The 27,076-nt window shown below is 35.9% G+C and overlaps 1 protein-coding gene across 3 annotated transcripts in view; it reads right to left on the bottom strand.

Moving 5' to 3' along the window:
- Window positions 1-469: 469 nt before the first annotated feature.
- The window catches only part of Myo95E (Myosin 95E), a 29,988-nt gene continuing 3,381 nt past the window's right edge, over window positions 470-27,076 (bottom strand). For 2 of the 3 annotated variants that reach the window (XR_012718248.1, XR_012718249.1), the window contains exons 4-8: window positions 26,654-26,724; window positions 25,522-26,585; window positions 25,400-25,463; window positions 25,028-25,112; window positions 24,869-24,963 (exon numbers count right to left, since the gene is read on the bottom strand). Coding sequence is in view for 1 of the 3 variants with exons in the window: in XM_075291975.1 (XP_075148090.1) it covers window positions 1,077-1,203; window positions 7,375-7,502; window positions 7,579-7,731; window positions 9,588-9,723; window positions 9,789-10,120; window positions 13,717-14,885; window positions 24,489-24,587; window positions 24,658-24,805; window positions 24,869-24,963; window positions 25,028-25,112; window positions 25,220-25,233; window positions 25,400-25,463; window positions 25,522-26,585; window positions 26,654-26,724 (3,685 nt within the window). In the remaining 2 variants the exon portion in view is untranslated. Of the gene's footprint in view, window positions 1,204-7,374; window positions 7,503-7,578; window positions 7,732-9,587; window positions 9,724-9,788; window positions 10,121-13,716; window positions 14,886-24,488; window positions 24,588-24,657; window positions 24,806-24,868; window positions 24,964-25,027; window positions 25,113-25,219; window positions 25,234-25,399; window positions 25,464-25,521; window positions 26,586-26,653; window positions 26,725-27,076 lie in introns of those variants that run through there. The other variant, XM_075291975.1, reaches the window with a different exon arrangement.

Raw genomic sequence — 27,076 nt, 5'->3', positions numbered from 1 at the left:
AGCCTGGTCTTTAAGCTTACTTATGTATTAGATATCAAAATTAGCCTCTTTGGAGATTTTTTTTAAATAAAATATTTCTTTTTTTTAAGTTTTCAATTTCAACATTAATTGCAAATCGTTGCCATCCTCATTTAGTAACACAAGGTTAATTATATACTTCATCGATTTTTAACTTGTCCATAGAATTTTGCTATAGCTTACTCTTATTTATTTATGTAAATATGTAAATATTTTTTGTTCTGGGGGATTTCAACGTTTATAAATAGAGATTCATTTCATTTAAGTCAAGATAATAACAATTTGTATATAATTTTGAAATTTGTTTGTGTATTGTTCCGTTTGCAATTATTGTAATTATTATTTTTTGTTTTGTTACTTTTGCTGTGATGATATAAGACAATGTGGGTATGTGTATGTGTGTGTTTGTGTCTGTGAGGATTAGTAAAAAGGTAAAAAAGATTTGAGCAAGTGTAGTAGGGGCGTCTATCGGCGTGAAGCCATGACCATTTTTATTACATTGTGAAACCGGTTGCGGATAAGTAAACTCTTTTTTTATGTGTAATAGAATTTATTTTCCATCGTGGGTGATTGGAATCATATTGTATATATGCTATACAAATATGTACGCAATAAATTAACAATTAACTAACCTTTTTGTTCTTATTCTTAACTTATTAAATAAATTAATAGATATGAAATTAAAAACCTAATTTGCAATATACAATATGTATAAGTTTCCATTTTGTTTGGGTGGTCGTAGTAGTGGTGGTGGTGAGTGTGATTCAATTACTTACTTATGCCTCTTTTTCTCAATAAGATAAAATATTATTAATTTTCAAATTATGAAGAGGGAAAATTGAAGCAATATGTTTCAATATGTTTTAAATGAACAACATAACCTTCAATGATTGTCAGTGTTTTGTGTTGTAGATTTAGGAGCTAGATAAAAAAAATTTATATTAATCTAAGCTAACAAATGGATAATCAAATAATGCAGTTTTTTATTCCGCCCTTGCATCCAGTTCGTAAGGGTTTAAAAATGTCAGTGATGTCCAACGATACGTTTTGGCTGCGGATCATACTATGATTTCCATACGATTAGCTTTTCTGGTAACTTTAGGTGGCCCCGGAGAGAGATCCGATGACAAGCCGCCATATTTAAAATTAAATATTACTGTTTGTTGGCCAAAATTTGCTTCAAAACTGTAAACAAAGATAAGACAATTTTAAAATTTGACAAATTTGTTTGCAATGATGCGATGGAATTGCAATAGTCACCCATCTGGGGGAATCTACTCATATCTAATCTAATATACCATATATAATTATGTGTATGGTATTGAGTATAAAAACAAAGTTTTTGCTACAAAAATGTTCACATAGTAAATACAAACATTCAACTTACCGCCTTAAGGTGAGTATTATGTTCGAGTTTAGCCGCTAAAATCGATGTATAATTTTATAAATTTTTTACAGATTCATTTTTGATTTTAGCGGCTAAACTTGAACTTAGTACTCATCTTTAAGGTGGGTACGATGTGAGAAAACCCCAAATTCATTGGAGTTCGAGTGACAGCCTTTCTTTCGAATCCTTCGATATACGATATTTGACAAAATTTTGTGTAGTAATAAAATTTTTACAAAATTTTGTATAGCAATAAAATTTTGACAAAATTTTCTATAGTAATAAAATTTTGGTAGATTATTTTTGGGGATCGGCTATATATAACTAGAAATAAAATTTTGACAAAATTTTGTATAGAAATAAAATCTTGACAAAATTTTGTATAGCGATAAAATTTTGAAAACATTTTCTATAGTAATAAAATTTTGGTAGATTATTTTTGGGGATCGGCTATATATAACTAGAAATAAAATTTTAACAAAGTTTTTTCTATAGAAATAAAATTTTGACAAAATTTTGTATAGAAATAAAATCTTGACAAAATTTTGTATAGCAATAAAATGTTGACAAAATTTTGTATAGAAATAAAATTTTGACAAAATTTTCTATAGAAATCAAATCTTGACAAAATTTTGTATAGTAATAAAATTTTGACAAAATTTTCTATAGTAATAAAATTTTGGTAGATCGGCTATATAGCCGATCCCCAATATATAACATATAGCCGATCCCCATATATAACATATTACTCTTGGAATACCATGCGTATCGTAAAAAGCCAAAGAATTTTTTTTTCCTATTCCGTTTTGTGCGTTCTTCAAATATGTTTATGACTTCTTTAAGAGCTTTCCTACTTCCTTTTTAGAAGCCACGTTCGACAAAGAAGCGTAGAGCAGCACTTAATTTTACTGGTGGGGAAAATTCAAAAGACTTGATAACACGTCCAACAGGTATTTGAAGACAGGTTTATTTACCCCATAATATTTGTGAAACCTTGAAAGCAAAGTATCCCATTAATTTGAATTGGAATTTGGTTGATTTTGGTCCATTTTCGTCAAATCGGTATTTTTTTCAAAATTTTCTATAGAGATAAAATGTTGACAAAATTTCCTATAGAAATAAAATTTTTACAAAATTTCCTATAGAAATAAAATTTTGACAAAATTTCCTATAGAAATAAAATTTTGACAAAATTTTCTATAGAAATAAAATTTTGACAAAATTTTCTACATAAATAGAATTTTGACAAAATTTATCTACAGAAATAAAAATTTGACAAAATTTTCTATAGAAATAAAATTGTGACAAAATTATCTTTAGAAATAAAATTGTGACGAAATTTTCTATAGAAAAAAAAAAATTGACAAAAATGTCTATAGAAATAAAATTTTAACAAAATTTTCTATAGAAATGAATAGAAATAAAAATTTGACAAAATTTCTATCGAAGTAAAATTTTGGAAAAATTTTAACTTTTTAAATTGTATTAATTTAATTTGGAAAAATGGTCCGATTTTGGAAAAAATGTGGTCCAAAATAAAATTTCATTAACGCAACGCTGCTCTACGCTCTTTCTACCTTTGGACATTGTTACGTAGATGCGCCTCTTCCTCAGCAATTATCATAAACACTGCTCTTAACAATTTTTTTCACATTTTCTCCTCTAAATCTACTTTTGACAAAATTTTGTATAGAAATAAAATCTTGACAAAATTTTGTATAGCGATAAAATTTTGAAAAAATTTTCTATAGTAATAAAATTTTGGTAGATTATTTTTGGGGATCGGCTATATATAACTAGAAATAAAATTTTAATAAAGTTTTTTCTATAGAAATAAAATTTTGACAAAATTTTGTATAGAAAAAAAATCTTGACAAAATTTTGTATAGCAATAAAATGTTGACAAAATTTTGTATAGAAATAAAATTTTGACAAAATTTTCTATAGAAATCAAATCTTGACAAAATTTTGTATAGTAATAAAATTTTGACAAAATTTTCTATAGTAATAAAATTTTGGTAGATCGGCTATATAGCCGATCCCCAATATATAACATATAGCCGATCCCCATATATAACATATTACTCTTGGAATACCATGCGTATCGTAAAAAGCCAAAGAATTTTTTTTTTCCTATTCCGTTTTGTGCGTTCTTCAAATATGTTTATGACTTCTTTAAGAGCTTTCCTACTTCCTTTTTAGAAGCCACGTTCGACAAAGAAGCGTAGAGCAGCACTTAATTTTACTGGTGGGGAAAATTCAAAAGACTTGATAACACGTCCAACAGGTATTTGAAGACAGGTTTATTTACCCCATAATATTTGTGAAACCTTGAAAGCAAAGTATCCCATTAATTTGAATTGGAATTTGGTTGATTTTGGTCCATTTTCGTCAAATCGGTATTTTTTTCAAAATTTTCTATAGAGATAAAATGTTGACAAAATTTCCTATAGAAATAAAATTTTGACAAAATTTCCTATAGAAATAAAATTTTGACAAAATTTCCTATAGAAATAAAATTTTGACAAAATTTTCTATAGAAATAAAATTTTGACAAAATTTTCTACATAAATAGAATTTTGACAAAATTTATCTACAGAAGTAAAAATTTGACAAAATTTTCTATAGAAATAAAATTGTGACAAAATTATCTTTAGAAATAAAATTGTGACGAAATTTTCTATAGAAAAAAAAATTGACAAAAATGTCTATAGAAATAAAATTTTAACAAAATTTTCTATAGAAATGAATAGAAATAAAAATTTGACAAAATTTCTATCGAAGTAAAATTTTGGAAAAATTTTAACTTTTTAAATTGTATTAATTTAATTTTGAAAAATGGTCCGATTTTGGAAAAAATGTGGTCCAAAATAAAATTTCATTAACGCAACGCTGCTCTACGCTCTTCGCGTAGCTTTCTACCTTTGGACATTGTTACGTAGATGCGCCTCTTCCTCAGCTATTATCATAAACACTGCTCTTAACAATTTTTTTCACATTTTCTCCTCTAAATCTACTTTTACGTCAATTCATACGATTTCAATTTAAAATTTTATGTAAATATTTTCCAAAATAGAATAACTGAAGGAAAACAGCTGACTTCGAATACTCGAAATTATTTCTCCATAATTAGTCCCTTCCCCTATTGTTTAGAATAGGATTTTATTGCCGGGGAAAATGAATTCCCATGAGATTTAAGGCCTTGTTTATCTCCATGGTTTCTGATTGGATTGAAAGGTGGTTTATTATTTTTTGAAAGTGTTTCGTGTATCAGTCTGTAATAATTAAACTTCCATCTTTTATCATTTTCATATCTAAATATGGGATTTCCTTTTTCCTCATTTTAAATAGTGAACTGAATTTTGTTTTGATACGAGTTCAACAATTTCATTATTTTCTGCTCGTCGTCATTGTTGATAATCCCCAGTAGATGATCCACATACTTTGTTATTTGTTCAATTTTTATATTTTTGCTATTGTCTAGCCATTTATTAGTTGTTTTCTAGCCCATTATTAGCTATCGTCGGGGAAAGGGGTTTACCCATTCGTATACCATACGTCTGATGGTAAAATGTATTGTCCTGCTTGAAGTAATTGATTGAGCCAGAATTGACGAATTTGGAGTAATTTTAATGGCATCCACGCAAAATATTATCCGAAATGATTTTTATGCGGTATGACTTGCATTATTCTGGGCTTTATGTCCTCCTCCCATCGCGGTCAAAGGCCTCATAAAAAAATAAGGGTATTATGACCCTTTATTCAATAACAGAATATTTTTAAATAACAATCAATTTTTATTCTCAATGCCCGAGAGAAATGGAACCAGCATCCCTTCGGATGTACATCTGGAAAAACGGCTAATGTGGCTCTACAAAGACCACTTTCGCTCGTGAATGAGGTCAGTTTCAGCTCAAAGACATTTTAACTTATTAATTTAAAAACATGCTGATTTTTCTCTTTTTGGTCTTTAAGACAAAAGTGAAAGGAAAAACCTGACTTGTCAGATTTTATGTATTTTGAAATAGAAAATTGGAAAGGAATGGGATGATCGACGTGTTGCTGATGAGTACTTAAAATGATGGTGATGAAATTCATCACATTCAGTTCGTCTTCAAATTCTTGCATCATTTATTTTATTATCTTGTTTTAAAAAATTAAAAAAAAAGTTTCGTTCGTAAGCTAAGTGAATAAATATGGATTGTTTCTACCCACAAGATGGAACGACCGAAGTATTCTCGTCAATAAAATAATGCATATCCCCTTCATCCATATTACGTATCATTTCAGGGGATGGAATACAAAAAGACTATATGCCGAATCGGCTTTCGTAATAGTGGTTTGTGAAAATACCTTTTCCGACTCACTTTCGTACATTCCGTATTCACTCACGTACTTATTTTGTTAAAACTGGGATTCGAAATTACTTCGTTTATGACAGTTTTTGATTTGAATTCCGACATTAATTTTAATATTGCGTACCTCCTGATGCTAATACGGCCTCCGGCTGCTCTTGCCTCTCAGTAGGTCCCAACCCTTCTTGCATTAGCCAAAGACACGAACAATAAATCACGTCAAATATAACTATTTCCTGGTCAGCCTATTTTTCGGCGCATATGACCGACCAAAGGCAGGTCATATCGCCATTTTTGTGCATAAATTAAGTTTATCCCATTTTTGCATGATAATTCTGATTCAATGCCAAATGATTGTATCGTCTTTTCCAAAATCACGTACTTAATCTTCTCTTTCACTTCCATCTTATTTACATTGTAGGTGGGGAATTCAAGATTCTTAAGGAGTTTTCTTATGCATTGTCCAAGTCCATAGCACGGGACTTACATAGATGATGAAATGAGGCTGAGTGGGACATTATCCATGTATTGTGGGTAGACCATATAGTTCTGGTGCTGCAGAACATTTGACGTTAATCTGATTTTTCTGATTTAATAATATATTATTTTTTGTCCTTTGTAGTTGGATCTTCTCTTACATTCTGTATGTGTTTTGGTCTTCTATTATTTCTTTCATTTTGCTGTTGTAATCTTATTTGTATAGAACCACTGTCTTATTTCCTTTGTCTGCAATAGTGATTCTAATTTTGCCCTTGTGTTGTGATATGCTATGTTGTGTTTTCATAGATTCCTAGCATAAAGTCTCTACAATTTTTTATTTTTTCTTGTACTCATAAATTCTATTGCCATACTTTGCTGTTGTGATATGCTTTTCCTTGTCGTATTTTATAGTCTGTATCCATTGTTCAATGTTTGCGATCAGTGGTACTGGAGCGAAATTCTTTTTGCATACCGATAATGCGAATTTGTTCTCCAACGACAGTATCCATATGCTTTCCCGACTGAATTCAATGTCCGTCAGAATAATCAACCAATCATCGTTAAAGTGGTAATCAAATGTGGAAAATTGATCTTATGTAAGGTGTTCTATTTTTGAAAAATGAGTCTGTTTTGTCCTTGGTTTGATGTTGCTATATTTTTCCATTGCTCTTTTTTAAATTTCAATAGTTTCATTTCGTTCAGTGTATGAGTCATTTCTCTCCCAATGTTGTGAATTTTCGATTTTATCTAGTTTATTGTAATGTGACTCCCTCTCTCTCTCTCTCTCTCTTTTTGATCTCTATGTTGAGAAGCTTGTGCTGTAAGTTTTGTTGAATTTTATCTGTGTAATCTATGACATATTTGAATTTATTCGACGCGGAATCCATAGTACCCACCTTTAGAAAGAAATATTAGAGCACATTGTTAGCTTGAATTATAGTGTACTGGAAGCGAGTTTGACCATTTTTACAAAAAGATGATATTCAAACCGAAATTCCTTTTTTGTACTATGTGATTTATTATGATATAAAACATCCGATCATTTATATAAAAAATAAAATTTTTCTTCTGAATTCCCAGTTAGGGTACTATTGCATATACGTTAGGGAAGTATTAAAAAACATCTATACGTACTCTGTACTTATGTGTATTTCTGGTGGTTTTCCAGTAGCATTCTGTATGACCAAAAACATTTTGGTAACTATTTCTATAATATGCGCTGCTTGAACAACAATATCACCCTTTTTACGACCAAATTCCGACTATGAAGAAGTGAAGAAATAATGTGTTTTCATTGAAACGAATTTATGAATTTTTGAACAATGTATATATACTTACCGCTCTTACATGAAAAACAGCAATATCATCTAAATATGGGCTTAACGACATACGATAGATTTCTGCCGCTGGTACTCTATATTTAATTTGCAAAGTTCTTTGGTCCAATAACAATAATGACGATGTTGAAATTACCAATAAAATAGGCACAATCTTAAAGAAACATGGATGAGACATTATTAGCGGCAAATACTTTTTGATGTAAAAGTATATAGAAAAATATTAAAAAAAAAAAAAAACAAGTATATACGGCCGTAAGTTCGGCCAGGCCGAATCTTATGTACCCTCCACCATGGATTGCGTAGAAACTTCTACGAAAGACTGTCATCCATAAATTTCAACTCACATGGTTGTTAAATATCATATGCTACCACCACGTACCAAATTTCAACCAGATCGGAAGAATTTTGCTTCTCCAAAAGGCACCGGAGGTCAAATCTGGGGATCGGTTTATATGGGAGCTATATATTATTATGGACTAATAGGAACCAATTCCTGCATGGTTGTTGGATATCCTATACTAACATCACGTACAAAATTTCAACCGAATGGGAAGAATTTTGCTCTTCCAAGATGCTCCGGAGGTCAAATCTGGGGATCGGTTTATATGGGGCCTATATATATTTATGGACCGATATCGACCAATTTTTGCATGGGTGTCTGAGGTCATATATTAACACCATGTACCAAATTTCAGCCGGATCGGATGAAATTTGCTTCTCTTAGAGGCTCCGCAAGCCAAATCGGGGGATCGGTTTATATGGGGGCTATATATAATTATGGACCGATATGGACCAATTTTTGCATGGTTGTTAGAGACCATATACTAACACCATGTACCAAATTTCAGCCGGATCGGATGAAAATTGTTTCTCTTAGAGGCTCTGCAAGCCAAATCGGGGGATCGGTTTATATGGGGCCTATATATAATTATGGACCGATGTGAACCAATTTTTACATGGTTGTTAGAGACCCCATACTTACACCATGTACCAAATTTTAGCCGGATCGGATGAAATTTGCTTCTCTTAGAGGCCTCGCAAGCCAAATTTGGGGGTCCGTTTATATGGGGGCTATACGTAAAAGTGGACCGATATGGCCCATTTGCATCCGACCTACATCAATAACAATTACTTGTGCCAAGTTTCAAGTCGGTAGCTTGTTTCGTTCGGAAGTTAGCGTGATTTCAACAGACGGACGGACATGACCAGATCGACTCAGAATTTCAACACGACCCAGAATATATATACTTTATGGGGTCTTAGAGCAATATTTCGATGTGTTACAAATGGAATGACAAAGTTAATATACCCCCCATCCTATGGTGGAGGGTATAAAAAATTAAAATACCGAATGAAAAACAGTAAACAATTTGTGGTTTCTGTAGTAGAGGTGTGCACGTGACACGAAATTGTCGTGACTCACGCGTGAGTCGTGAGTCACGCTCATGGTAACGGCGTGAGTGTGCGTGATTAACATACCCAAATGTCGTGCGTGAGCGTGAGTCACGAAAATATTATCTTCGTGAGTGTGCGTAAGTAAAGATTTACGCTCACGAAAATAATTCCGCTCACCAACATAAAACGCTTAAGACTTAAATTCATTTACAATTTTAGTGACACCTGGGATGTTAAGAGTATAATAACGCTCTCGATTTTAATAATGCTCATGTTTTCAGACACTTCGCTAAGGTAAATTACTCAAAAAATTGTTCGTGAGTCTCGACATTTTTCGTGAGCCACGATATTTTTTGTGAATCACGGTATTTTTCGTGAGTCACGACATTTTCGTGCGTGAGTGTGCATGAGTAGACATTTTCTTTTCGTGAGTGTGCGTGAGCGTGAGTCCTACCAAATAATATCGTGCGTGAGTGTGCGTGAGAAAGATTTTTCCGTCGTGAGTGTGCGTGAGCGTGAGTAAAATACTACTCACGTGCACACCTCTATTCTGTAGTCATTTGTAGGATGTTGTAGAACTACTTTAATGCGTCATTAAAATTATACACATACCTTTCCACTAGATCTAGTTATTTTATTTATGATGTCAGCAAACACAACATACTGATCATTGGTTTCCGTACACATTCTTTTCCACATTGCATTTGGTCTTAGGCGAACATAATCTCCAATAAATGGATGAGGCACACTGAAAGATACGATACGAAAGATACAATACGAAGGATCAACAAACCAATTAAATACCATACATACCTTCGGGGATACGAAGCTTTTCGATCTTTAAATATAATACTCGCTGTAACTTTCTCACGCATGCGATTTCTTGAAGTTTGATCGAATGAACTGCGATATAAATAACACTTCCAACGGTGATAAATTGCTCGTAATAATCTTGACGTTTCGGCAAGGAAAGATGGTGCAACTGGCCAATCCATTGTAAGAGGACTTAAAGTATTTGGTGGTAGTTTATGAGGTATTGTGAGCAAATATTGGCGAGTTTTGTATTGTATGTACGTTCGTTCTATAACATCAACAGCCCAATTACCTCGTTGTTTATATTTGACCGTGTGATTTTGTTCACGGTTCTGAAATGAAACGTTATTAACTACTTATAATCGCGAAAGAAAGCGTCAGTATGTCGATTGACCCATACATGTTTTATACTTCAAATTAAAAAATATAGTCCGATAAGAACTTAGCCTACAGAAAATAACAAACATTTAGGAAGATTAGGGAACTATTTTTTCGAAATAGGCTCCTCGAAACTCGATGCCAAACGGTTGCTACATTCTTTAAATCCGTCTGTAAACTACTGATATGACCGTGAAGAGATACAAGCTGTCAGCCGGTGCGTTATCATTACCACGCCAAATGACTGTATCGTCGTTTTCCAATATCACGTCCTTAATCTCCACGTGTACTTCCATTGTAAGTCGGGGATTCAAGATTCTTAATGTGTTTTCTTATGCATTGTGCAAGTCCATAGCACGGAACTTTCATCGATGATGAAATGGGCCAGAGTGGAACATTATACTTATGTATTTTAGGCAGACCGCATATTTAGTTCCGGTGCTGCAGCACAATTTGACGTTAATCTGATTTTTCGCATTCAGTAATATATTCTTTTTTGAAAATCTCGTGTAATATAATATATGCACTTTATAGTTTGGAGTTCGATCTTCTCTTACTTTTTTGTATATATTTTTGTCTTCTATTATTTCCTTTATCTGGCTGTTGTAATCTTCTTTGTATAATACCACTGTCTTATTTCCTTCGTCTGCAATAGTGGTTCTAATTTTGTCCTTGTATTGTGATATGATTTTTCTTGTGTTTTCATTGATTCCTAGTATAAATTTTTCCTTTTTCTGTATTTTTTATATTTTTCTTGTACTCACAAATTATATGGATTATGGTGTGAAATTCTTTTTGCATACCGGTAATGCGAACTTGTTCTCCAACGGCAGTATCCATTTGCCTTCCCGACAATATCTGTCAGATTAATAAACCCATCATCGTGAAAAATCCTTGTTTTCGACCAGATGGACCTTTTTACATGTCATTTTAATTCAGCAGCGAATCGTCTGAATGCTATTATTGTTGTAACAGTGTGTTGTGTTATCATCCATTTTAGTGTTGCGCTTTTGATACAGCAGCTTCTATATAGATCGAGGAATTCTACGATTAAGGTTGGTAGGTTAGGCTCGGCAAGCGAAAAGGTGATGCGTATCATATGACCCTTGAACTATGTTAGTCTGTCGTGTGAGGTCTCTTTCCTCCGGTTCAATGTGCGGTGGTCAGAATCCAAGAACAGGATTTCTTGTAGCTTTTCAAGAAGTTGAAGAATAACCCTTACATCCCTGTGTGGTGGTTGTCTATCCCCATGATGGTGATTTGGTTGGTTACTGCGACAACAACCCAGGACATACTAGTTTAACAACCTGTAATTGAGTCATGGGGAGGATCTTGGTCCTCACATAAAGATGATGCAGGGGTGTACTGCAGAGACACCGCACATGGTTCGACAACATGTAATTGTGCCTACACACGGGGAGGATCTTAGTCTTCACATAAAGATGATCCAGGCGTATACTGCGAAGACATCCTCCACAATTCTAAGGGCAGTGTTCTGACAGGTCTGTATGTTGTTCCATGCATGTCGCTTGTTTGAGGTGTTCACACAGATGCTGCATTACCATTACCATTGGCAGGCCAATTTCCTTATAGATAGTCGACATGGTTTATTTGTCCGCACCGCAACTGCTGCTGACAGCATGGCTGTACAGCCGTCCGCATATGATGCAATCTCGACGCCGTCAAGAAGGGGCGGAATAGAATAGGAGTTTCAATCTACAACGACTTGACTTTTTAACTCTAAATTTCACGTACGCCTGGCGCCCGCACAATAGCCTGGCTTGTCCGACCATATTGAATGTCTTCGATGGGTCAAGAGCCATGAGGACCATCCTAGGACGCGTCTCGGGCGGCATCCAAAGCTGTTATTGTGCTATGAACACAGAATCCATGCTGGTGGTTAGTAGGTGGAAAGGAGTGGTGCCTCAAGTGTCTTGGCTATTGTCGAAAGAAGGGAGATCAGTGTGTAAGATTCACCCTTGCTTGCGTATTTGCCTAACTTCAATAATGGAATCATCCTACCCATATAATGAATGGAGAAATTGAGGTGTCTAGTAAGGCACTCAAATCCTCGTATTCCCAAATGCTTCAATATTTGCTTAGAGATTCCATCGGGGCCCAACGTCTTGGATGGTTTTGTGCTATTGATGATATTGGTAACTTCGACTAAGGTAAATTGTTATGACTCGCTGGATCGGAGACGAATGATACTCCATTTCACCCACGGGATGCTCAACCAATTACCGGTTAAAAAACATCGTGCATCTCTTCGATTCAGTCAACTTCTCGTCGTCAAAAGGTAGGATCCCCGTCACCTCTTGCCATCTCTTGTAGCGGGGTTCGAGAGTGCTTTTATTGTTGACCACAACCTTCCTGGCCCTGTGACTATACACAGGTGGTGCTCAAAGCATTGCTTCAGGTGCTCTTAACATTTGTAAATCGGAACAAAGGCTCTTCGATTATTTTAGTAATCTCTTGATTCAGTTCCAGATTCTAGGAAAAGCAGGGGTTTTCAAGCTCGTCTGTGAATTCCTCTGCTTCTGCTGGGAGGTTGGGCACCACCTGCGAATACACTGAGCAACATGAATTCGGGAGTCCACCTAAGAGATCGATGTATTCTCTGAAGCCGTCCTAGTTGGCTTTATTTTTGTTGGTAAGCGTCCGGCGTTCAGAGGTTAAGAAATTGGACGGTCGGTCAATTGTGAGAGTTATGGGATGCGGTCTGATCCTAGTGAGATAACGAGTTGTCGGGACACGTCGTTAATCAAACCAGGCGTAGATATGTCTGGCGAACTACGTAGATATGTCTGGCGAACGGCAAACATTCAAAATTCGTTTACCATGCAAAATGTGGACTCATCAGTCTGTTTTGCCAAAGCTATGACTCACTAGTCATTACCCTGGAAAGAATGCCAAAGCGTTGAAGTGTCCCAGCACCAATCGGTTATGACCAACCCAAAGGCGCCAAATGTGTGGTCTACAACGTGGAGCAAAGCTACCACCGGCGTTATGTACACATTGTGTATCACTATTTACCCCCATACATACCATGGCACTAGCTATGTAGGTCTATACTGCACGGAACGATGTAATATGGAAGCCAGGCCACCACCTCCATTCCTTGGGCGATCCTTACGTAGCCTATTGTATCCATTGAAATGACGCAATCTAAAAATTCGTCCGTGGGTTCGTGGGTACTATGTTCAGTTTTCGAGCTAAAAATCACTTTATTTTCGAGATTACTTTTGCTGGAATAATCAAAACTAGAAATGAAAGCAAACATTTTTCTCTAAAGTCTTGCCGAAATCTAGAGGAATAAGAAACTACGCATCAATTGCTTTATATTGAACTGTTTTAATAAAATAACCACGAAAATTAAAAAAAAAAAAAATCATATCTGGCGAAATTTCTCCTGTAAACGTTTATTCCAGCATCAGGCTGTGAGGCTAAGCTCTTATCGGACCACACACGTTGTGAAATATTTTTTTATTTTAAATGAGATCATTCGACTTCAACTTCTTCGATACTATATCGAACACTTTCTACATACCCTCCACATTCTCCAGTTCCTTGATATAATTATTTGTCCTGTACGCATGCGTAGAAATCTTCTCCTTTCCCTATACATTCGAAATTGTGCTTGAATTAATGTGGCCAAATCATGCATACGTCCTTTGCGAAATTGCTCCAGTTCATAAACAGTACGAGGACTGCGTACAAAAACATTCTTTGTTCCAATAGTAAATTCGGCGGATGGTAATGGTAAATTGCGAATTATAAGGGCGATACCCTCCACACAAGTTCCGCCACGATAATGTGGCCATGTCTTTGAACTTAGTAACTTATAACGTAAAAAGAACTTTGCATGAAGCATATGGAAACAGTGACCCTGCCGACACAGATATACTAAAGGCATCAATGACATATATCGAACCTGATGTTGTACTAAAGACATATCAAATGTTCTCGATTGGCGGCATTCGTTTGGCTTTATGCAAAATACATAACGAGAACATCGGGGCTTTATTATGGCTAGTAACGTATGTAACTGAGTGCGTATATTGGAACTTAAAGTGGTGGGCTTTTTATTGGTTTGTCTTCGTGGATTCCCTTCGGGGAAAAGACTTTGTACAAGTGGCAGTTTACTTTGATATAAACCTGAACTTAAGTACTTTGGCAGCATGTCGGAATTCTTCTCTAGAAATCTCTGTACTGAATACTGAACAACATTGGCATAGTGGCGTATACGAAATGTCATAGAGTTAGGTTGAGATACCATAAAGCATGGATGTCCTGCACAACATTGCTGAATACGCGTTAACAATGCATCATTTGTAGTCAAATGCGGCTCATTAATTAAACTTAAAATACCATAGTTGGGTTTATCAATTAGCTCACATATCGATTCATTATCAAAGTAGTCGATTCTTGCCCATTCGAGTCCCTCTCGCACATATAGTTCTTGTTCGACTCTTAGCATGTTATGCACAAAATTCTGATGTATTTTCTCAGCGCTGTAGTTTATAGCAAATTGTTCGAATGAGTTATTTTCCAAAACTTCAAACCCATAAAAATCTAATAAAGCTAAATTTTTTTCTCGCTGTGTAGACTTGAGGCTATCGTTAATTTTGTTCACAAGCCATGTAAAGAGCCTCGAGTAAAGTGTCCGACACAAAGTATTGCGAACAACTGAAGCTTGGCGAGCATCCAATTCAGAACCTATAAAAAGAAAGGAAATAACAATAGATGTTGAAACATATGTATGTAATTGTTTACACTACAGGGTAGCTGAAACGAAGTGTTAGCAAGTTCTCATTCGTATATCTGTCAAACAATAAATAAAAAAATCTATATGATATTTGTTTTATTAACAGCCAGAGGCGCTTAAATTAAAAAGAGAATTAATAGTGATGTAGTGTGAAAAACATAGTTGAATAAAAAGAGATCTGCTATTTTGGAGGTTGATTTTATTTTAATTTTTTCTTTCTTAATGCTATTTTACATACTAACAGGTTGGCTGATAAGTCCCCGGTCTGACACATAGATGGCGTCGCTAGTATTAAATGCATATTATTTTTATATAGTACCAACCTTCAAATGATTCGTGTCAAAATTTGACGTCTGTAAGTCAATTAGTTTGTGAGATAGAGCGTCTTTTGTGAAGCAACTTTTGTTATCGTGAAAAAATGGAAAAAAGGAATTTCGTGTTTTGATAAAATACTGTTTTCTGAAGGGAAAAAATATGGTGGAAGCAAAAACTTGGCTTGATTATGAGTTTCCGGACTCTGCCCCATAGAAATCAACAATAATTGATTGGTATGCTAAATTCAAGCGTGGTGAAATGAGCACGGAGGACGGTGAACGCAGTGGACGCCCGAAAGAGGTGGTTACCGACGAAAACATCAAAAAAATCCACAAAATGATTTTGAATGACCGTAAAATGAAGTTGATTGAGATAACAGAGGCCTTAAAGATATCACAGGAACGTGTTGGTCATATCATTCATCAATATTTGGATATGCGGAAGCTCTGTGCAAAATGCGTGCCGCGCGAGCTCACATTTGACCAAAAACAACAACGTGTTGATGATTCTGAGCCGTGTTTGCAGCTGTTAACTCGTAATACACCCGAGTTTTTCCGTCGATATGTGACAATGAATGAAATATGGCTCCATCACTTCATGCCTGAGTCCAATCGACAGTCGGCTGAGTGGACAGCGACCGGTGAACCGTCTCCGAAGCGTGGAAAGACTCAAAAGTCCGCTGGCAAAGTAATGGCCTCTGTTTTTTGGAATTCGCATGGAATAATTTTTATCGATTATCTTGAGAAGGGAAAACCATCAACAGTGACTATTATATGGCGTTTTTGGAGCGTTTGAATGTCGAAATCGCGGCAAAACGGCCCCATATGAAGAAGAAAAAAAGTGTTGTTCCACCAAGACAATGCAACGTGCCACAAGTCATTGAGAACGATGGCAAAAATTCATGAATTGGGCTTCGTATTGCTTCCCCACACACCGTATTCTCCAGATCTGGCTCCCAGCGACTTTTTCTTGTTCTCAGACCTCAAAGGGTTGCTCGCAAGGAAAAAATTTGGCTGCAATGAAGAGGCGATCGCCGAAACTGAGGCCTATTTTGAGGCAAAACCGAAGGAGTACTACCAAAATGGTATCAACAAAATTGGAAGGTCGTTTTAACCGTTGTATCGATCTTGAAGGGAACTATGCTGAATAATAAAAACGAATTTTGACAAAAAAATGTGTTTTTCTTTGTTAGACCGGGGACTTACCAACCTGTTATTTCTTAACCTATTTTCACAACAACTTATCTCCTAACTCATATGTAAATAGAAACCCATTATTGATCGAACTGATCCCTTTTCAAGTGGTATTGTCTTTGCGGGTGTCATAAAATTTATGTGTTTATCTCTACTCTGAAAATCCCATGCATTAAACTCTAAATAAGTAACAATTATAAATAAAGTATACCACACAAATGGAAACATATAAACCCAATTGATAGGTTATACAAATATTCAATCAATATCCACGTTTCTACCCGGGTATGGACACATCTGATTTACCGTTGATAACCACCCTTTTCTGGTATTGATTGCCAATGAGCCTAAACAGCCTCGTAAATCTGCATACTATTACTGCTTTTAAAGTGCGCTACTGCAGATTTTTAGATTTGGGGACTGCAGGGACCATTCCTTGACATTTCTCTGGTATGTCTGGAGGTATTTGCTCTGTTTAGAATCATTGTTCCATTGGAACACCAAGACAAGAGACAAAACTGGCGTAAGGGAGCATAATATCGTGATGGATTTTAAGGCCCATATTTGACAGTCGCCATTGTGAATCTGAGCTACATTCTGTATATAGTAATCTTCCGACATACTGATTAGAACCTCTACGGCCATAAAGTATGATTTTTGATTCATCAGACCACGAAATGTTCCTCCAATTCTATTTAGATCAATTTAGAGTTATTTAGCAAATGTTGTAAGCAAGCTGTCAAATTGTGATCGCGTATCTCCAAAGTGTTTCAACATTTGCTTCCACGTTTAAATCGCTCTATGGTGGAAGATAGAGGAAACCGATTACTTTTTGCGTGTCTAACAGAGAACTGCAACCGGTGGCTTGTTTTTCGTATTGCAATCTTTACCACAAAATGTCGGTGGCAGTGAGTAAGACACCAATTACCATGCGATCTTTTACATTGATACAAATGCGAGAATAAAAACACCAATAGTATATAACAATGTTGGTATGCAGTGTCTTGCAATATTAAACCAATTGACATCGTAACAACGCTCGTAAACAAAAAACGAGGTTGGCACTTAAGTGTGATTGCACTCAACAACAACAATTACTAGCAGTTGGCATTAGCTCAAGAGAATTGAGAGAGTACCAAATAAGAGAATACCAAACTGCTGAGATATGGGTAACCAATTTGTGTGATTGCTTTACTACGGTGTTTTCGAGAGACCAACACTCATACTAACAAACACCGACAGTCGTCGGTTGCATTGGATATTGGTGGTTGACATTTTTTACCAATTGGTAGCCGTTCTCTGGTGTCTAACAACGCGCGGTATAATCTTAACATAACAGAAGGGCGACCACATGTTTCTGGCTGAGGAATAGGTTAGGTTAGGTATAGTGGCAGCCCAATATTTCAAACTCGTTTAGACTATTCAGTCCATTGTGATACAACAGTGGTGAACTTCTCTCTTACCACTGAGTGCTGCCCGATTCTATGTTAAGCTCAATGACAAGGGACATTTTATAGGCGAGTCCGAACGGCGTTCCACATTGCAGTAAAAACACTTAGAGAAGCTTTGAAACACTCAGAAATGTCACCAGTATTACTGAGGTGAGATAATCCACCGCTGAAAAACTTTTTGATGTTTGGTCGAAACTGGGTTCGAACCCATGACCCTATGTATGCAAGGCGGGCATGCTAACCATTGCACCGCGGTGACTCCGGATTATATTTTATAACATTTCGGACAATTGTTGGGGAATAACCGATATTACTTTGAAATGCCACATATGCTTTCTTTGAGGTATTAATTTATTTTATCAACTACATTTTTCATAAGTACAATGCTTCTGGCCATTTCTAGCAGGAATTCAGTAAACGCACTACTTTTATTTTGACAGAACAGCTACAGTATCCTCATGAATCCTGTTCAGACCTGCCTGGTGCGCTGCTTGATGTAGAGGCTCTCTTTTGTAGCGCAGGAACTCACGTACTAGATAATGTAGATCAACCCTTACGTACCTGAGTGGAGGTTGTCAATCCATTACATGGTAGTTTAAACGATTACAGCGATAACAACCCAGGAAATGCTGCTTTGACAACATTTAAAAGTGTCTACGCACCGGTAGGATATTTGTCGCCACGTAAAGTGATCCCAGGAATGTACTGCGGAGACATCCTGTCGCAGTTCGGAGGGCATCGTTCTGGCAGGTCTGTATGTTAATGCAATGTGTATCACTTATCTGATGCGTCGTTCAAACTATAAGTTTATCCGGACGATAAAATTCATGTTGAACAGACATTCCGTCCCCATAAACGTATACTGTACGGCACATAAGTGGCGTTTCTTCTGGCGAAAGCTTATTTGTCCGCACCCCAAGTGCTGCCGGCAAGCTATTTGACCTGTTTCTACCGCGGAGCTTATACAATAGGCGGCCGACTTGAAAAGACTGATCCTGAGAATCTTGGGGTAATTCATAGTCTGAATTATTTCGCCATCGACTCTGACATTCAACTGCTTGCGTACTTCTGCCGTCTTTGTAGAGAATAGTATGGAAGTGAAATAACTTGTAAGATAAATAAGGTAGACGTTTACTCGATCGTATATGTCATCAATTATGGGCCCGGTTGCCATGATTGTATAGTCGTCTGTATATGATACAATATCGACTCCAACAGGAGGGGGTGGAATGGAGGATAGGTAGAAGTTGAAAAGTGCCAGAGACATCAGAGCACCTTGGGGAACTCCCTGTTTCACTCTAAGGGGTCATAACCCTTAAATTCCACATATGACTGGCGGTAAGGACGTATTTTCGATGTCCACGAACAGTCTCTCATGGTTGAGCGTATCGAATACTTTCGATAGGTCAAACGCCACAAGGACCGATCTATGACACGGCTAGGGCTGATTGAGCCATCTACTTATATATGCTGAAATTGCATGCAATGCTTTCGTGGTGCTATGTGCTTTTGAGGAATCCATGTTGATGGTTCGTGCAAGAGAAGGAAAATCGGTATGTAAGATTCACTCTTGCTCGAGTCTTTGTCTGACTTTAGTAGTAGAATGTCCCTACCAATTTTCCAGACATCGGGTATAATACGTGATTCCAAAGACAATTTGAGGAGTCGAGTGCTCAAATCCTAGTATTCCCAGATGATTCAACATTAACATAGAAATTCCCCCGGAGCCCATCGCCTTAGATGGTTTCGCGCTGTTGATTATAACCGTAACTTCGGCTGTGGTAAATTATGGTGTATTGCTGGCTCGGAGACAACGAGCCACTTCACCAAAGGTGACTGAGATCGCATCATCCCTTGTAGCGGGGTTCGAGATGACTCCCACTGTTGACCACAACATACCTGTGGCAGTGCCTAGGTTACATTGCCGCAAGTGTTCCGCTTGTGCTCGTCGACTATCTTCCTAATCTCTAGATTTAGTTCCTTGATTCTATGATCAGCAGCGTTGGCACGACGGCGTTCATCACTCTCGTCTGCGAGTCTTGACTCTTCTGTTGGAAAGTTGGGCCTCACCTGGGCAATTCGACCAGTGGGTATGAAGCCAGCGTCTGGATATGGGAGGGGGCGATAGCTCTCTAAAGCGGCGATTTGGGTATTCTCTGAAGCCGTCAAAGTTTTTATACCCTGCGCCATACTGTGGAACAGGGTGTTATAAGTTAGTGCATATGTTTGCAACACCCAGAAGGAGACGAGATAGACACATAGTGTCTTTGGCAATAATGCTCAGGGTGGGTCCCTGAGTCGATCTAGCCATGTCGTCTGTCTGTGAACACATTTTTGTGATCAAAGTCTAGGTCGGGATATGGGAGGGGGCGGTAGCTCACTGAAGCGGCGATTTGGGTATTCTCTGAAGCCGTCAAAGTTTTTATACCCTGTGCCACACTGTGGAACAGGTTATTATAAGTTATTGCATATGTTTGCAACACCCAGAAGGAGACGAGATAGACACATGGTGTCTTTGGCAATAATGCTCAGGGTGGGTCCCTGAGTCGATCTAGCCATGTCCGTCTGTTCGTCCGTCTGTCTGTGAACACATTTTTGTGATCAAAGTCTAGGTCGCAGTTTAAGTCAAATCGCCTTTAAATTTGGCACAAGTTCCTGTTTTGGGCCAGAATAGAATCCTATTGATTTTGGAAGAAATTGGTTCAGATTTAGATATAGCTCCCATATATATCTTTCGTCCGATATGGACTAATATGGTCTCAGAAGCCAGAGTTTTACCCCAATTTGGTTGAAAGTTTGCACTAGGAGTACAATTAGTAGTGTAGCCAAGTGTGTAAAATTTTATTGAAATCGGTTCAGATTTAGATATAGCTCCCATATATATCGTTCGCCCGATTGACACTCATATATCCACAGTGTCCAATCTTTTATTCCGATTTACTTTAAATTTTGCACAGGAAGTAGAATTAACATTCAACTTTCTGTACCTAATTTGATTGAAATCGGTTCATATTTAGATATAGCTCCCATGTATAGCTTTCGCCCGATTTACACTCATATGACCACAGAGGCCAATTTTTTACTCCGATTTAGTTGAAATTTTGCACAGGGAGTAGAATTAGCATTGTAGCGTGCCAAATTTGGTTGAAATCGGTTCAGATTTCGATATAGATTCCATATATATGTTTTCCGATTTGTGCAAAAATTGCCAAACTACCAACATTTTCCTGCTTATTCGAAAAAATGAGGGCTTCTTCGTTCATCGTGCAAAATGTACATCTCTCATTACCCAGGAAAGAATGCCAAAGTTCATGGTGGGCATTAAAGTCTCCTAGCACCAATCGGTTATGCACCCACAACAGCCACTCAATGTCTGGTCTATAACTTGGAGCGTGTATATACTGCCGGTTGTATGTATATACACGTTGTATAACTCTATCTCGGCTGCCCAGACTTGACTGCTATGCCCCACATTCCATGTAGGGGTCACTAGTGTCTTGCACAAGCGGGATAGGTCTATACTAGGTAGGGTCACGGCCTAAGGCAAAAAAAAAAGTTGATGCAGTCACCCCCCAGTTTTGTAGCATATTTGAAGACAATTTCAGAACACTAAAACTTTTTTTTTTCCGTGCACCCTACGACCCCCCGAAATACAATTTACTGTGCTGTGTCGTCATTTGAAGTCCGATCGAAAAGAAACGCATATCGTTGTTCATGGTTGATCAGGGGCTATATTTCGTGCATTGGTCATTTTTGACTCCGACGTCAAATTTGATTTTTAATTTTTTTATTTCGCTTCGTATAACCCTATGATGCCCATTTCTTATAACCATTATAAAGATCTTATCAAAATATGAAACTTTTGCTTTGGAAGTATTTAATTATATTCATAAACAAAAAAGTTACAGAGATTTTAAAAAGTCAATAGGTCACCCTACACCATCAAATAGCTTTTGCTGTGTTGTCATGATATCCGATCGAAACCACATGCACATCGTTATTCACATCTACGAAATTAATTTGAAAGGTATTTAATACACACAAACTGTTTATCTGTAAATTTCTAACCGTATCATTGTATACATACTCGTTGTGTGCACTACGGCATTTTCTGCGTTATGCAAAGTTCTTGTGTTTTTGCTTGAACAACTTGAGAGCCTACTGTTTTAAAATCTAACAATAAAAGTAAGTGGTAACGGAATTGTGGAAAAACATGAAATGTACTCAAATCAAATACAAATCTAATCTAATATTTTCTTGTTTAAAGTATTTACTCATGTGACAACATTGCTCACCATTGTGAAGATGACAAGAAAACGCAAAAAAATACGGCGTAGTCAGATGTTGAAAGGCAGAAATTTAACCAATGTGTAAGCAGCATAACGATCTTCGTAATTTTCCACAATTCCGTTACCACTTACTTTTATTGTTAGATTGATTGTTAGATTTTAAAACAGTAGGCTCTCAAGTTGTTCAAGCAAAAACACAAGAACTTTGCATAACGCAGAAAATGCCGTAGTGCACACAACGAGTATGTATACAATGATACGGTTAGAAATTTACAGATAAACAGTTTGTGTGTATTAAATACCTTTCAAATTAATTTCGTAGATGTGAATAACGATGTGCATGTGGTTTCGATAGGATATCATGACAACACAGCAAAAGCTATTTGATGGTGTAGGGTGACCTATTGACTTTTTAAAATCTCTGTAACTTTTTTGTTTATGAATATAATTAAATACTTCCAAAGCAAAAGTTTCATATTTTGATAAGATCTTTATAATGGTTATAAGAAATGGGCATCATAGGGGTATACGAAGCGAAATAAAAAAATTAAAAATCAAATTTGACGTCGGAGTCAAAACTGACCAATGCACGAAATATAGCCCCTGATCAACCATGAACAACGATATGCGTTTCTTTTCGATCCGACTTCAAATGACGACACAGCACAGTAAATTGCATTTCGGGGGGTCGTAGGGTGCACGGAAAAAAAAAAAGTTTTAGTGTTCTGAAATTGTCTTCAAATATGCTACAAAACTGGGGGGTGACTGCATGAACTTTTTTTCGCGACCCTATCTAGTCTATACTATACGCAACGTTGTAATATGAAAGCCAGGCCACTTTCAGCCGCGACCCTGATTCTTTTTCTATCCATAAAGTCTATAATCTCACTAATTTTACCTTGGATCCCTTTGGAATTAAATTCCAAAGAATTATGTATTATTATTATGTATATAGAATTATAGGGCTGTTTTCTTTTAGCACTGGATGCAACATTTATATGGGCAATCCAGAACATCGTTGCACTGGTGTTATATCCAGAACATCTAATCAGTGCAAGTCGCAACGGTGTTGCCAGATTGCATTTTGATAAAGTGACGCTTTTTAGAATAGCAATTTATTGTGACTAATTTATCGAATAACAGAGATTCAACGTGGCACAGTGTCATAAATAATCGCAGCAGTAAACAATTATTACTATTTGGGAATTTCACACATTAAAAATGTAAGATTTTACTTATTTTCTGTGATTATTTTTAAACAGCTGTTGACAGTGTTGCATATTTTTTGGAGATGTCCTCGATAAAGGTGAGTATTAAGTTCGAGTTTAGCCGCTAAAAACGTCATTTTTCACGATTACTTTTCTTTAATAATCCATTTTAAGGAATACAAACTTTGTGAAAATTTGCTTTGGGCTTTTCCCCATCAAGTTATAATAAAATTTGCAACAAATATGTATAATTCCATGCATTTTTCTTAATGATTTAATTTTCACTTTAACGATTTTAGCGGCTAAACTCGAACTTAATACTCACCTTAAACGATTACTCTGTTTTCTTTTATTCCGTGACTGCTTAGGGTATCCAGTGCTAAAAGAAAACAGCCATAATAATGGGTGTAAGATGCTGCGGTGGAGAATATTGTTGTGCGGGAGATGTTGTCGGCACGGCAACCGCTGGCCGACTTATACCGGTTTTATTTCAGTTAGTCTATAATTTAACTATAACTCATCTTACAAACGAACAACGCTTGCTAATTATTGAATTTCATTATCAAAAACGTAGTAAATGTGGTAAAAAAATGTAGTAAATGTCAAAAATGCTAAGGCATGAAAACGTCATATTGAAAAATTTTAGTTTTTTTTTTTTATATTTTTTTGAAATTTCTACTCAAAAGCAATTTGCAGTCATACTAAAAACGTCTGAATGCAACACGATTTCCAATTGCTGAAAGTTGTTGTGGCCAATATCGGATTTAGATACTACGTGTGGGCATACAAAAATCAACCACGCGGACTAATAAAGCCGATTTTTATACGGTTATATGAAATCCAACTGGCAGTAGTACGCCTATATTTTCTTACTATTTTTTATAAAGTAAGACATAAATGGTTCTACAAAATGTACATATACTGTAAAAATTCGTATATTGCCAAAACATTTTTGAATCAATAGAAATGGTTTCAAGCAAAAACCCTAACACTGGTAACTCTATCAGCTACTGTATATTCGAGATTTTACCGAAAATTCGACACTTTTTGGTCTGTTAAGCAATTACCATCGGCATAATAAGGCATAATTTTACTTACCCACATCTTCAAAGTTGCTGCTTGAGCTACATGCTCTTGTAAGGCAATTAATTAAAATTTGAGCTTCCAAGTTAAGTAAGTGGGCTGTCTCTTGTACTTCTATAATTTTTTTAGAAGAAAAATATGAAATGAACATCACAAACTACGGCTTCGTTGACACAAAGCTTACCGTAAATATTTGAAATTTGACAGCCTTCGGTTCCATCAATATTCGTAATGGGTACAAATATAAAATTACCTAATTTTAATACCACAGCAATAATACGGAAAATTGAATGTGTTTCATCGCACGATAGTCCAAGAACGTCCAATGATTTCTATCAAGAAAATACCACATAATTTATTTATTAATATTTATTAATTTTTATAAAAACTCTTACCTTTGTATAGTGAAAGTTTGCACGATCCTCTTCCAAGACAGTTGTATTCTTTAAAAGTTCATATTTTTCAACATTGCGATACAATTTTAATGACTCTGAAAAACGAATGCGCTTAATATAAATATTTGTCCAATCTGAATCAAGAAAAAAATGAATTACTTAATAATTGCAAATCGCCACCTGACAATAGCTGATAGAAAATATGAAAATTTCTTTCTCCTATAGACACGTCAGTAACACGAGTCTGAAAAGAAGTGAACACACAATTTAAAATAATTACAATAATTTTAATTTATGCTCGTAACAAGAATGTGTAAATTATTATTTAACAGGAATCTGTGAGCAACAAACCTTTTCCAACATATCTTGGTAAAGTCATGCAAATAATAGAAATTTAACAATTTATAAATAAAAGGTAAATTTGCTTATTCAATTATGTTTAGTTTTTTTTGGGTTTTTAGTTTTAGCATAAAATTCAATAAATTTCAATATAAGCGATATAAAATTGTTTGCCTCATATCGATTACTTACAATGTGTTATATGAACACCAATTGGATCGCCTTTATAGTCAATTTCAATATCAAATAATTTTCCCTAAAATAAAGACAAGTGATGATTTTTTAAATATATGATAATTATGTACCATACATACATAACGACTAGAATTGTTATTTTTTAATGTCACAGCATTTCCCATTGCCTCTAAGAATACATCGGCATACGATACACATTCCCTTAATCGTTTCATGGGATTTTTATGTTTCCTAGGTGTGGCTGGTGAGGTTTGCCATAACTTTTGTGCATTTAAAGATGACTGACTTAATTTGTGAGCATCATATAAGGAGATACGTTGCATTGAACCTGATAAATTTGAACGTTCATCTCGATTGTGACAATCCATGGAAGATTGTTTGGCTAAATTGGAACAACTCCCTCGTTGTAAGTGTACAGAGTGGTTAGCAGAAGAACCAAAATTTCCTGGTTGTGATGAAATGCTTAGATCCCCATCGTCCTTTTCGAAGTTCTGGGCGATAGCTCTCGTGCACTTGCTGTGACCACATTGACGACATCCGCTGTTAGATGACGAATATTTTGGTGATGTACTTCTAGCTAAATACATGGTCGATGATGATTTCGAGGAACATCCTGCAGAAGTATTATAAGCCAACTGTGCCGATTGCTGATGCTTAAAACATGATTTCGTTGGATGTGGTGATAGCGTTAAGCCAAATGCCGAGCCTATTTGGCCGCATTGCATTGGGGCCGTTGTGTACGTGGAACTATCTAATGTTGTTATATTTTCCGTACTTTTATGGTGGGAAAAGTCAAAATCGACCATTTTCTCTCGCATACTACGTTTTCCACGTTCTGAACTTTCGGCACGAGCACGATGTTGTACAGCTACATCACAGTATTTCGTTGTTGGACCTGGCGATGGAGATTGACGTCGCTGTTGATGCATAGTGTGACACGAACTAGAACTGGCGGCCGATCCAAAATTTTTACTCAACACGTAATTTGTTGTAACACCTCCAACTGAACAAGAACTTGAGGTACGACGATGTTTATGGGATGCCGAAGGCGTTGAAGATGTACAACCTGAACTAACCGAAGATTGTTTACAAAGGGTGGCCGTTCTTTTAGACTTTTCTTGTATGTGAGTTAGAAAATTGACAATCATCTTAAATGATTCAGTTTTACCCGAACCACTTTCACCTGGAATTTATTATAAAAAATGGCAATAATATCCACAATTATTACGAAAAGAAGTTGCTATAACATACCAGCTATAATAATACATTGATCCTCACTTTTATCCTTGAGAGATTGAAAGGATAAATTAGCGAGACCATAGCTGAAAGAAAAAGATAAAACAATATAGCATAATTATAATAAAATAGGATTATTTTTTATTATGACGACGCATATACCAATATTGAATTGATTGTGAGATTAAAAAAATTTCTAAATTGGATTGCAAATGAAGATTTGGCGGCCCAAACAAATTTTTGTAAGACCGAGGTGACCAGGTACACAGGAGATATAATCAAGACATCTGGCAAACACTTTAGTTCTAACTGATGAACAATTCACTCATGTCTGAGTCGTGATTCACTCTGCATTTATTGGTGCTGGTGTGCGAGGAAACTCAGAAAATATATCACCAACATTTATTCCATTAAAATTTGAATTGAATTTGGAAAATG

This window comes from Haematobia irritans, chromosome 1 (genome assembly GCF_050003625.1).
Source record: "Haematobia irritans isolate KBUSLIRL chromosome 1, ASM5000362v1, whole genome shotgun sequence".
Classification (NCBI taxonomy): Eukaryota; Metazoa; Arthropoda; class Insecta; order Diptera; family Muscidae; genus Haematobia; species Haematobia irritans.
Note: the sequence above shows the minus strand (reverse complement) of the source record. Positions and strands in the feature narration are given on the sequence as shown.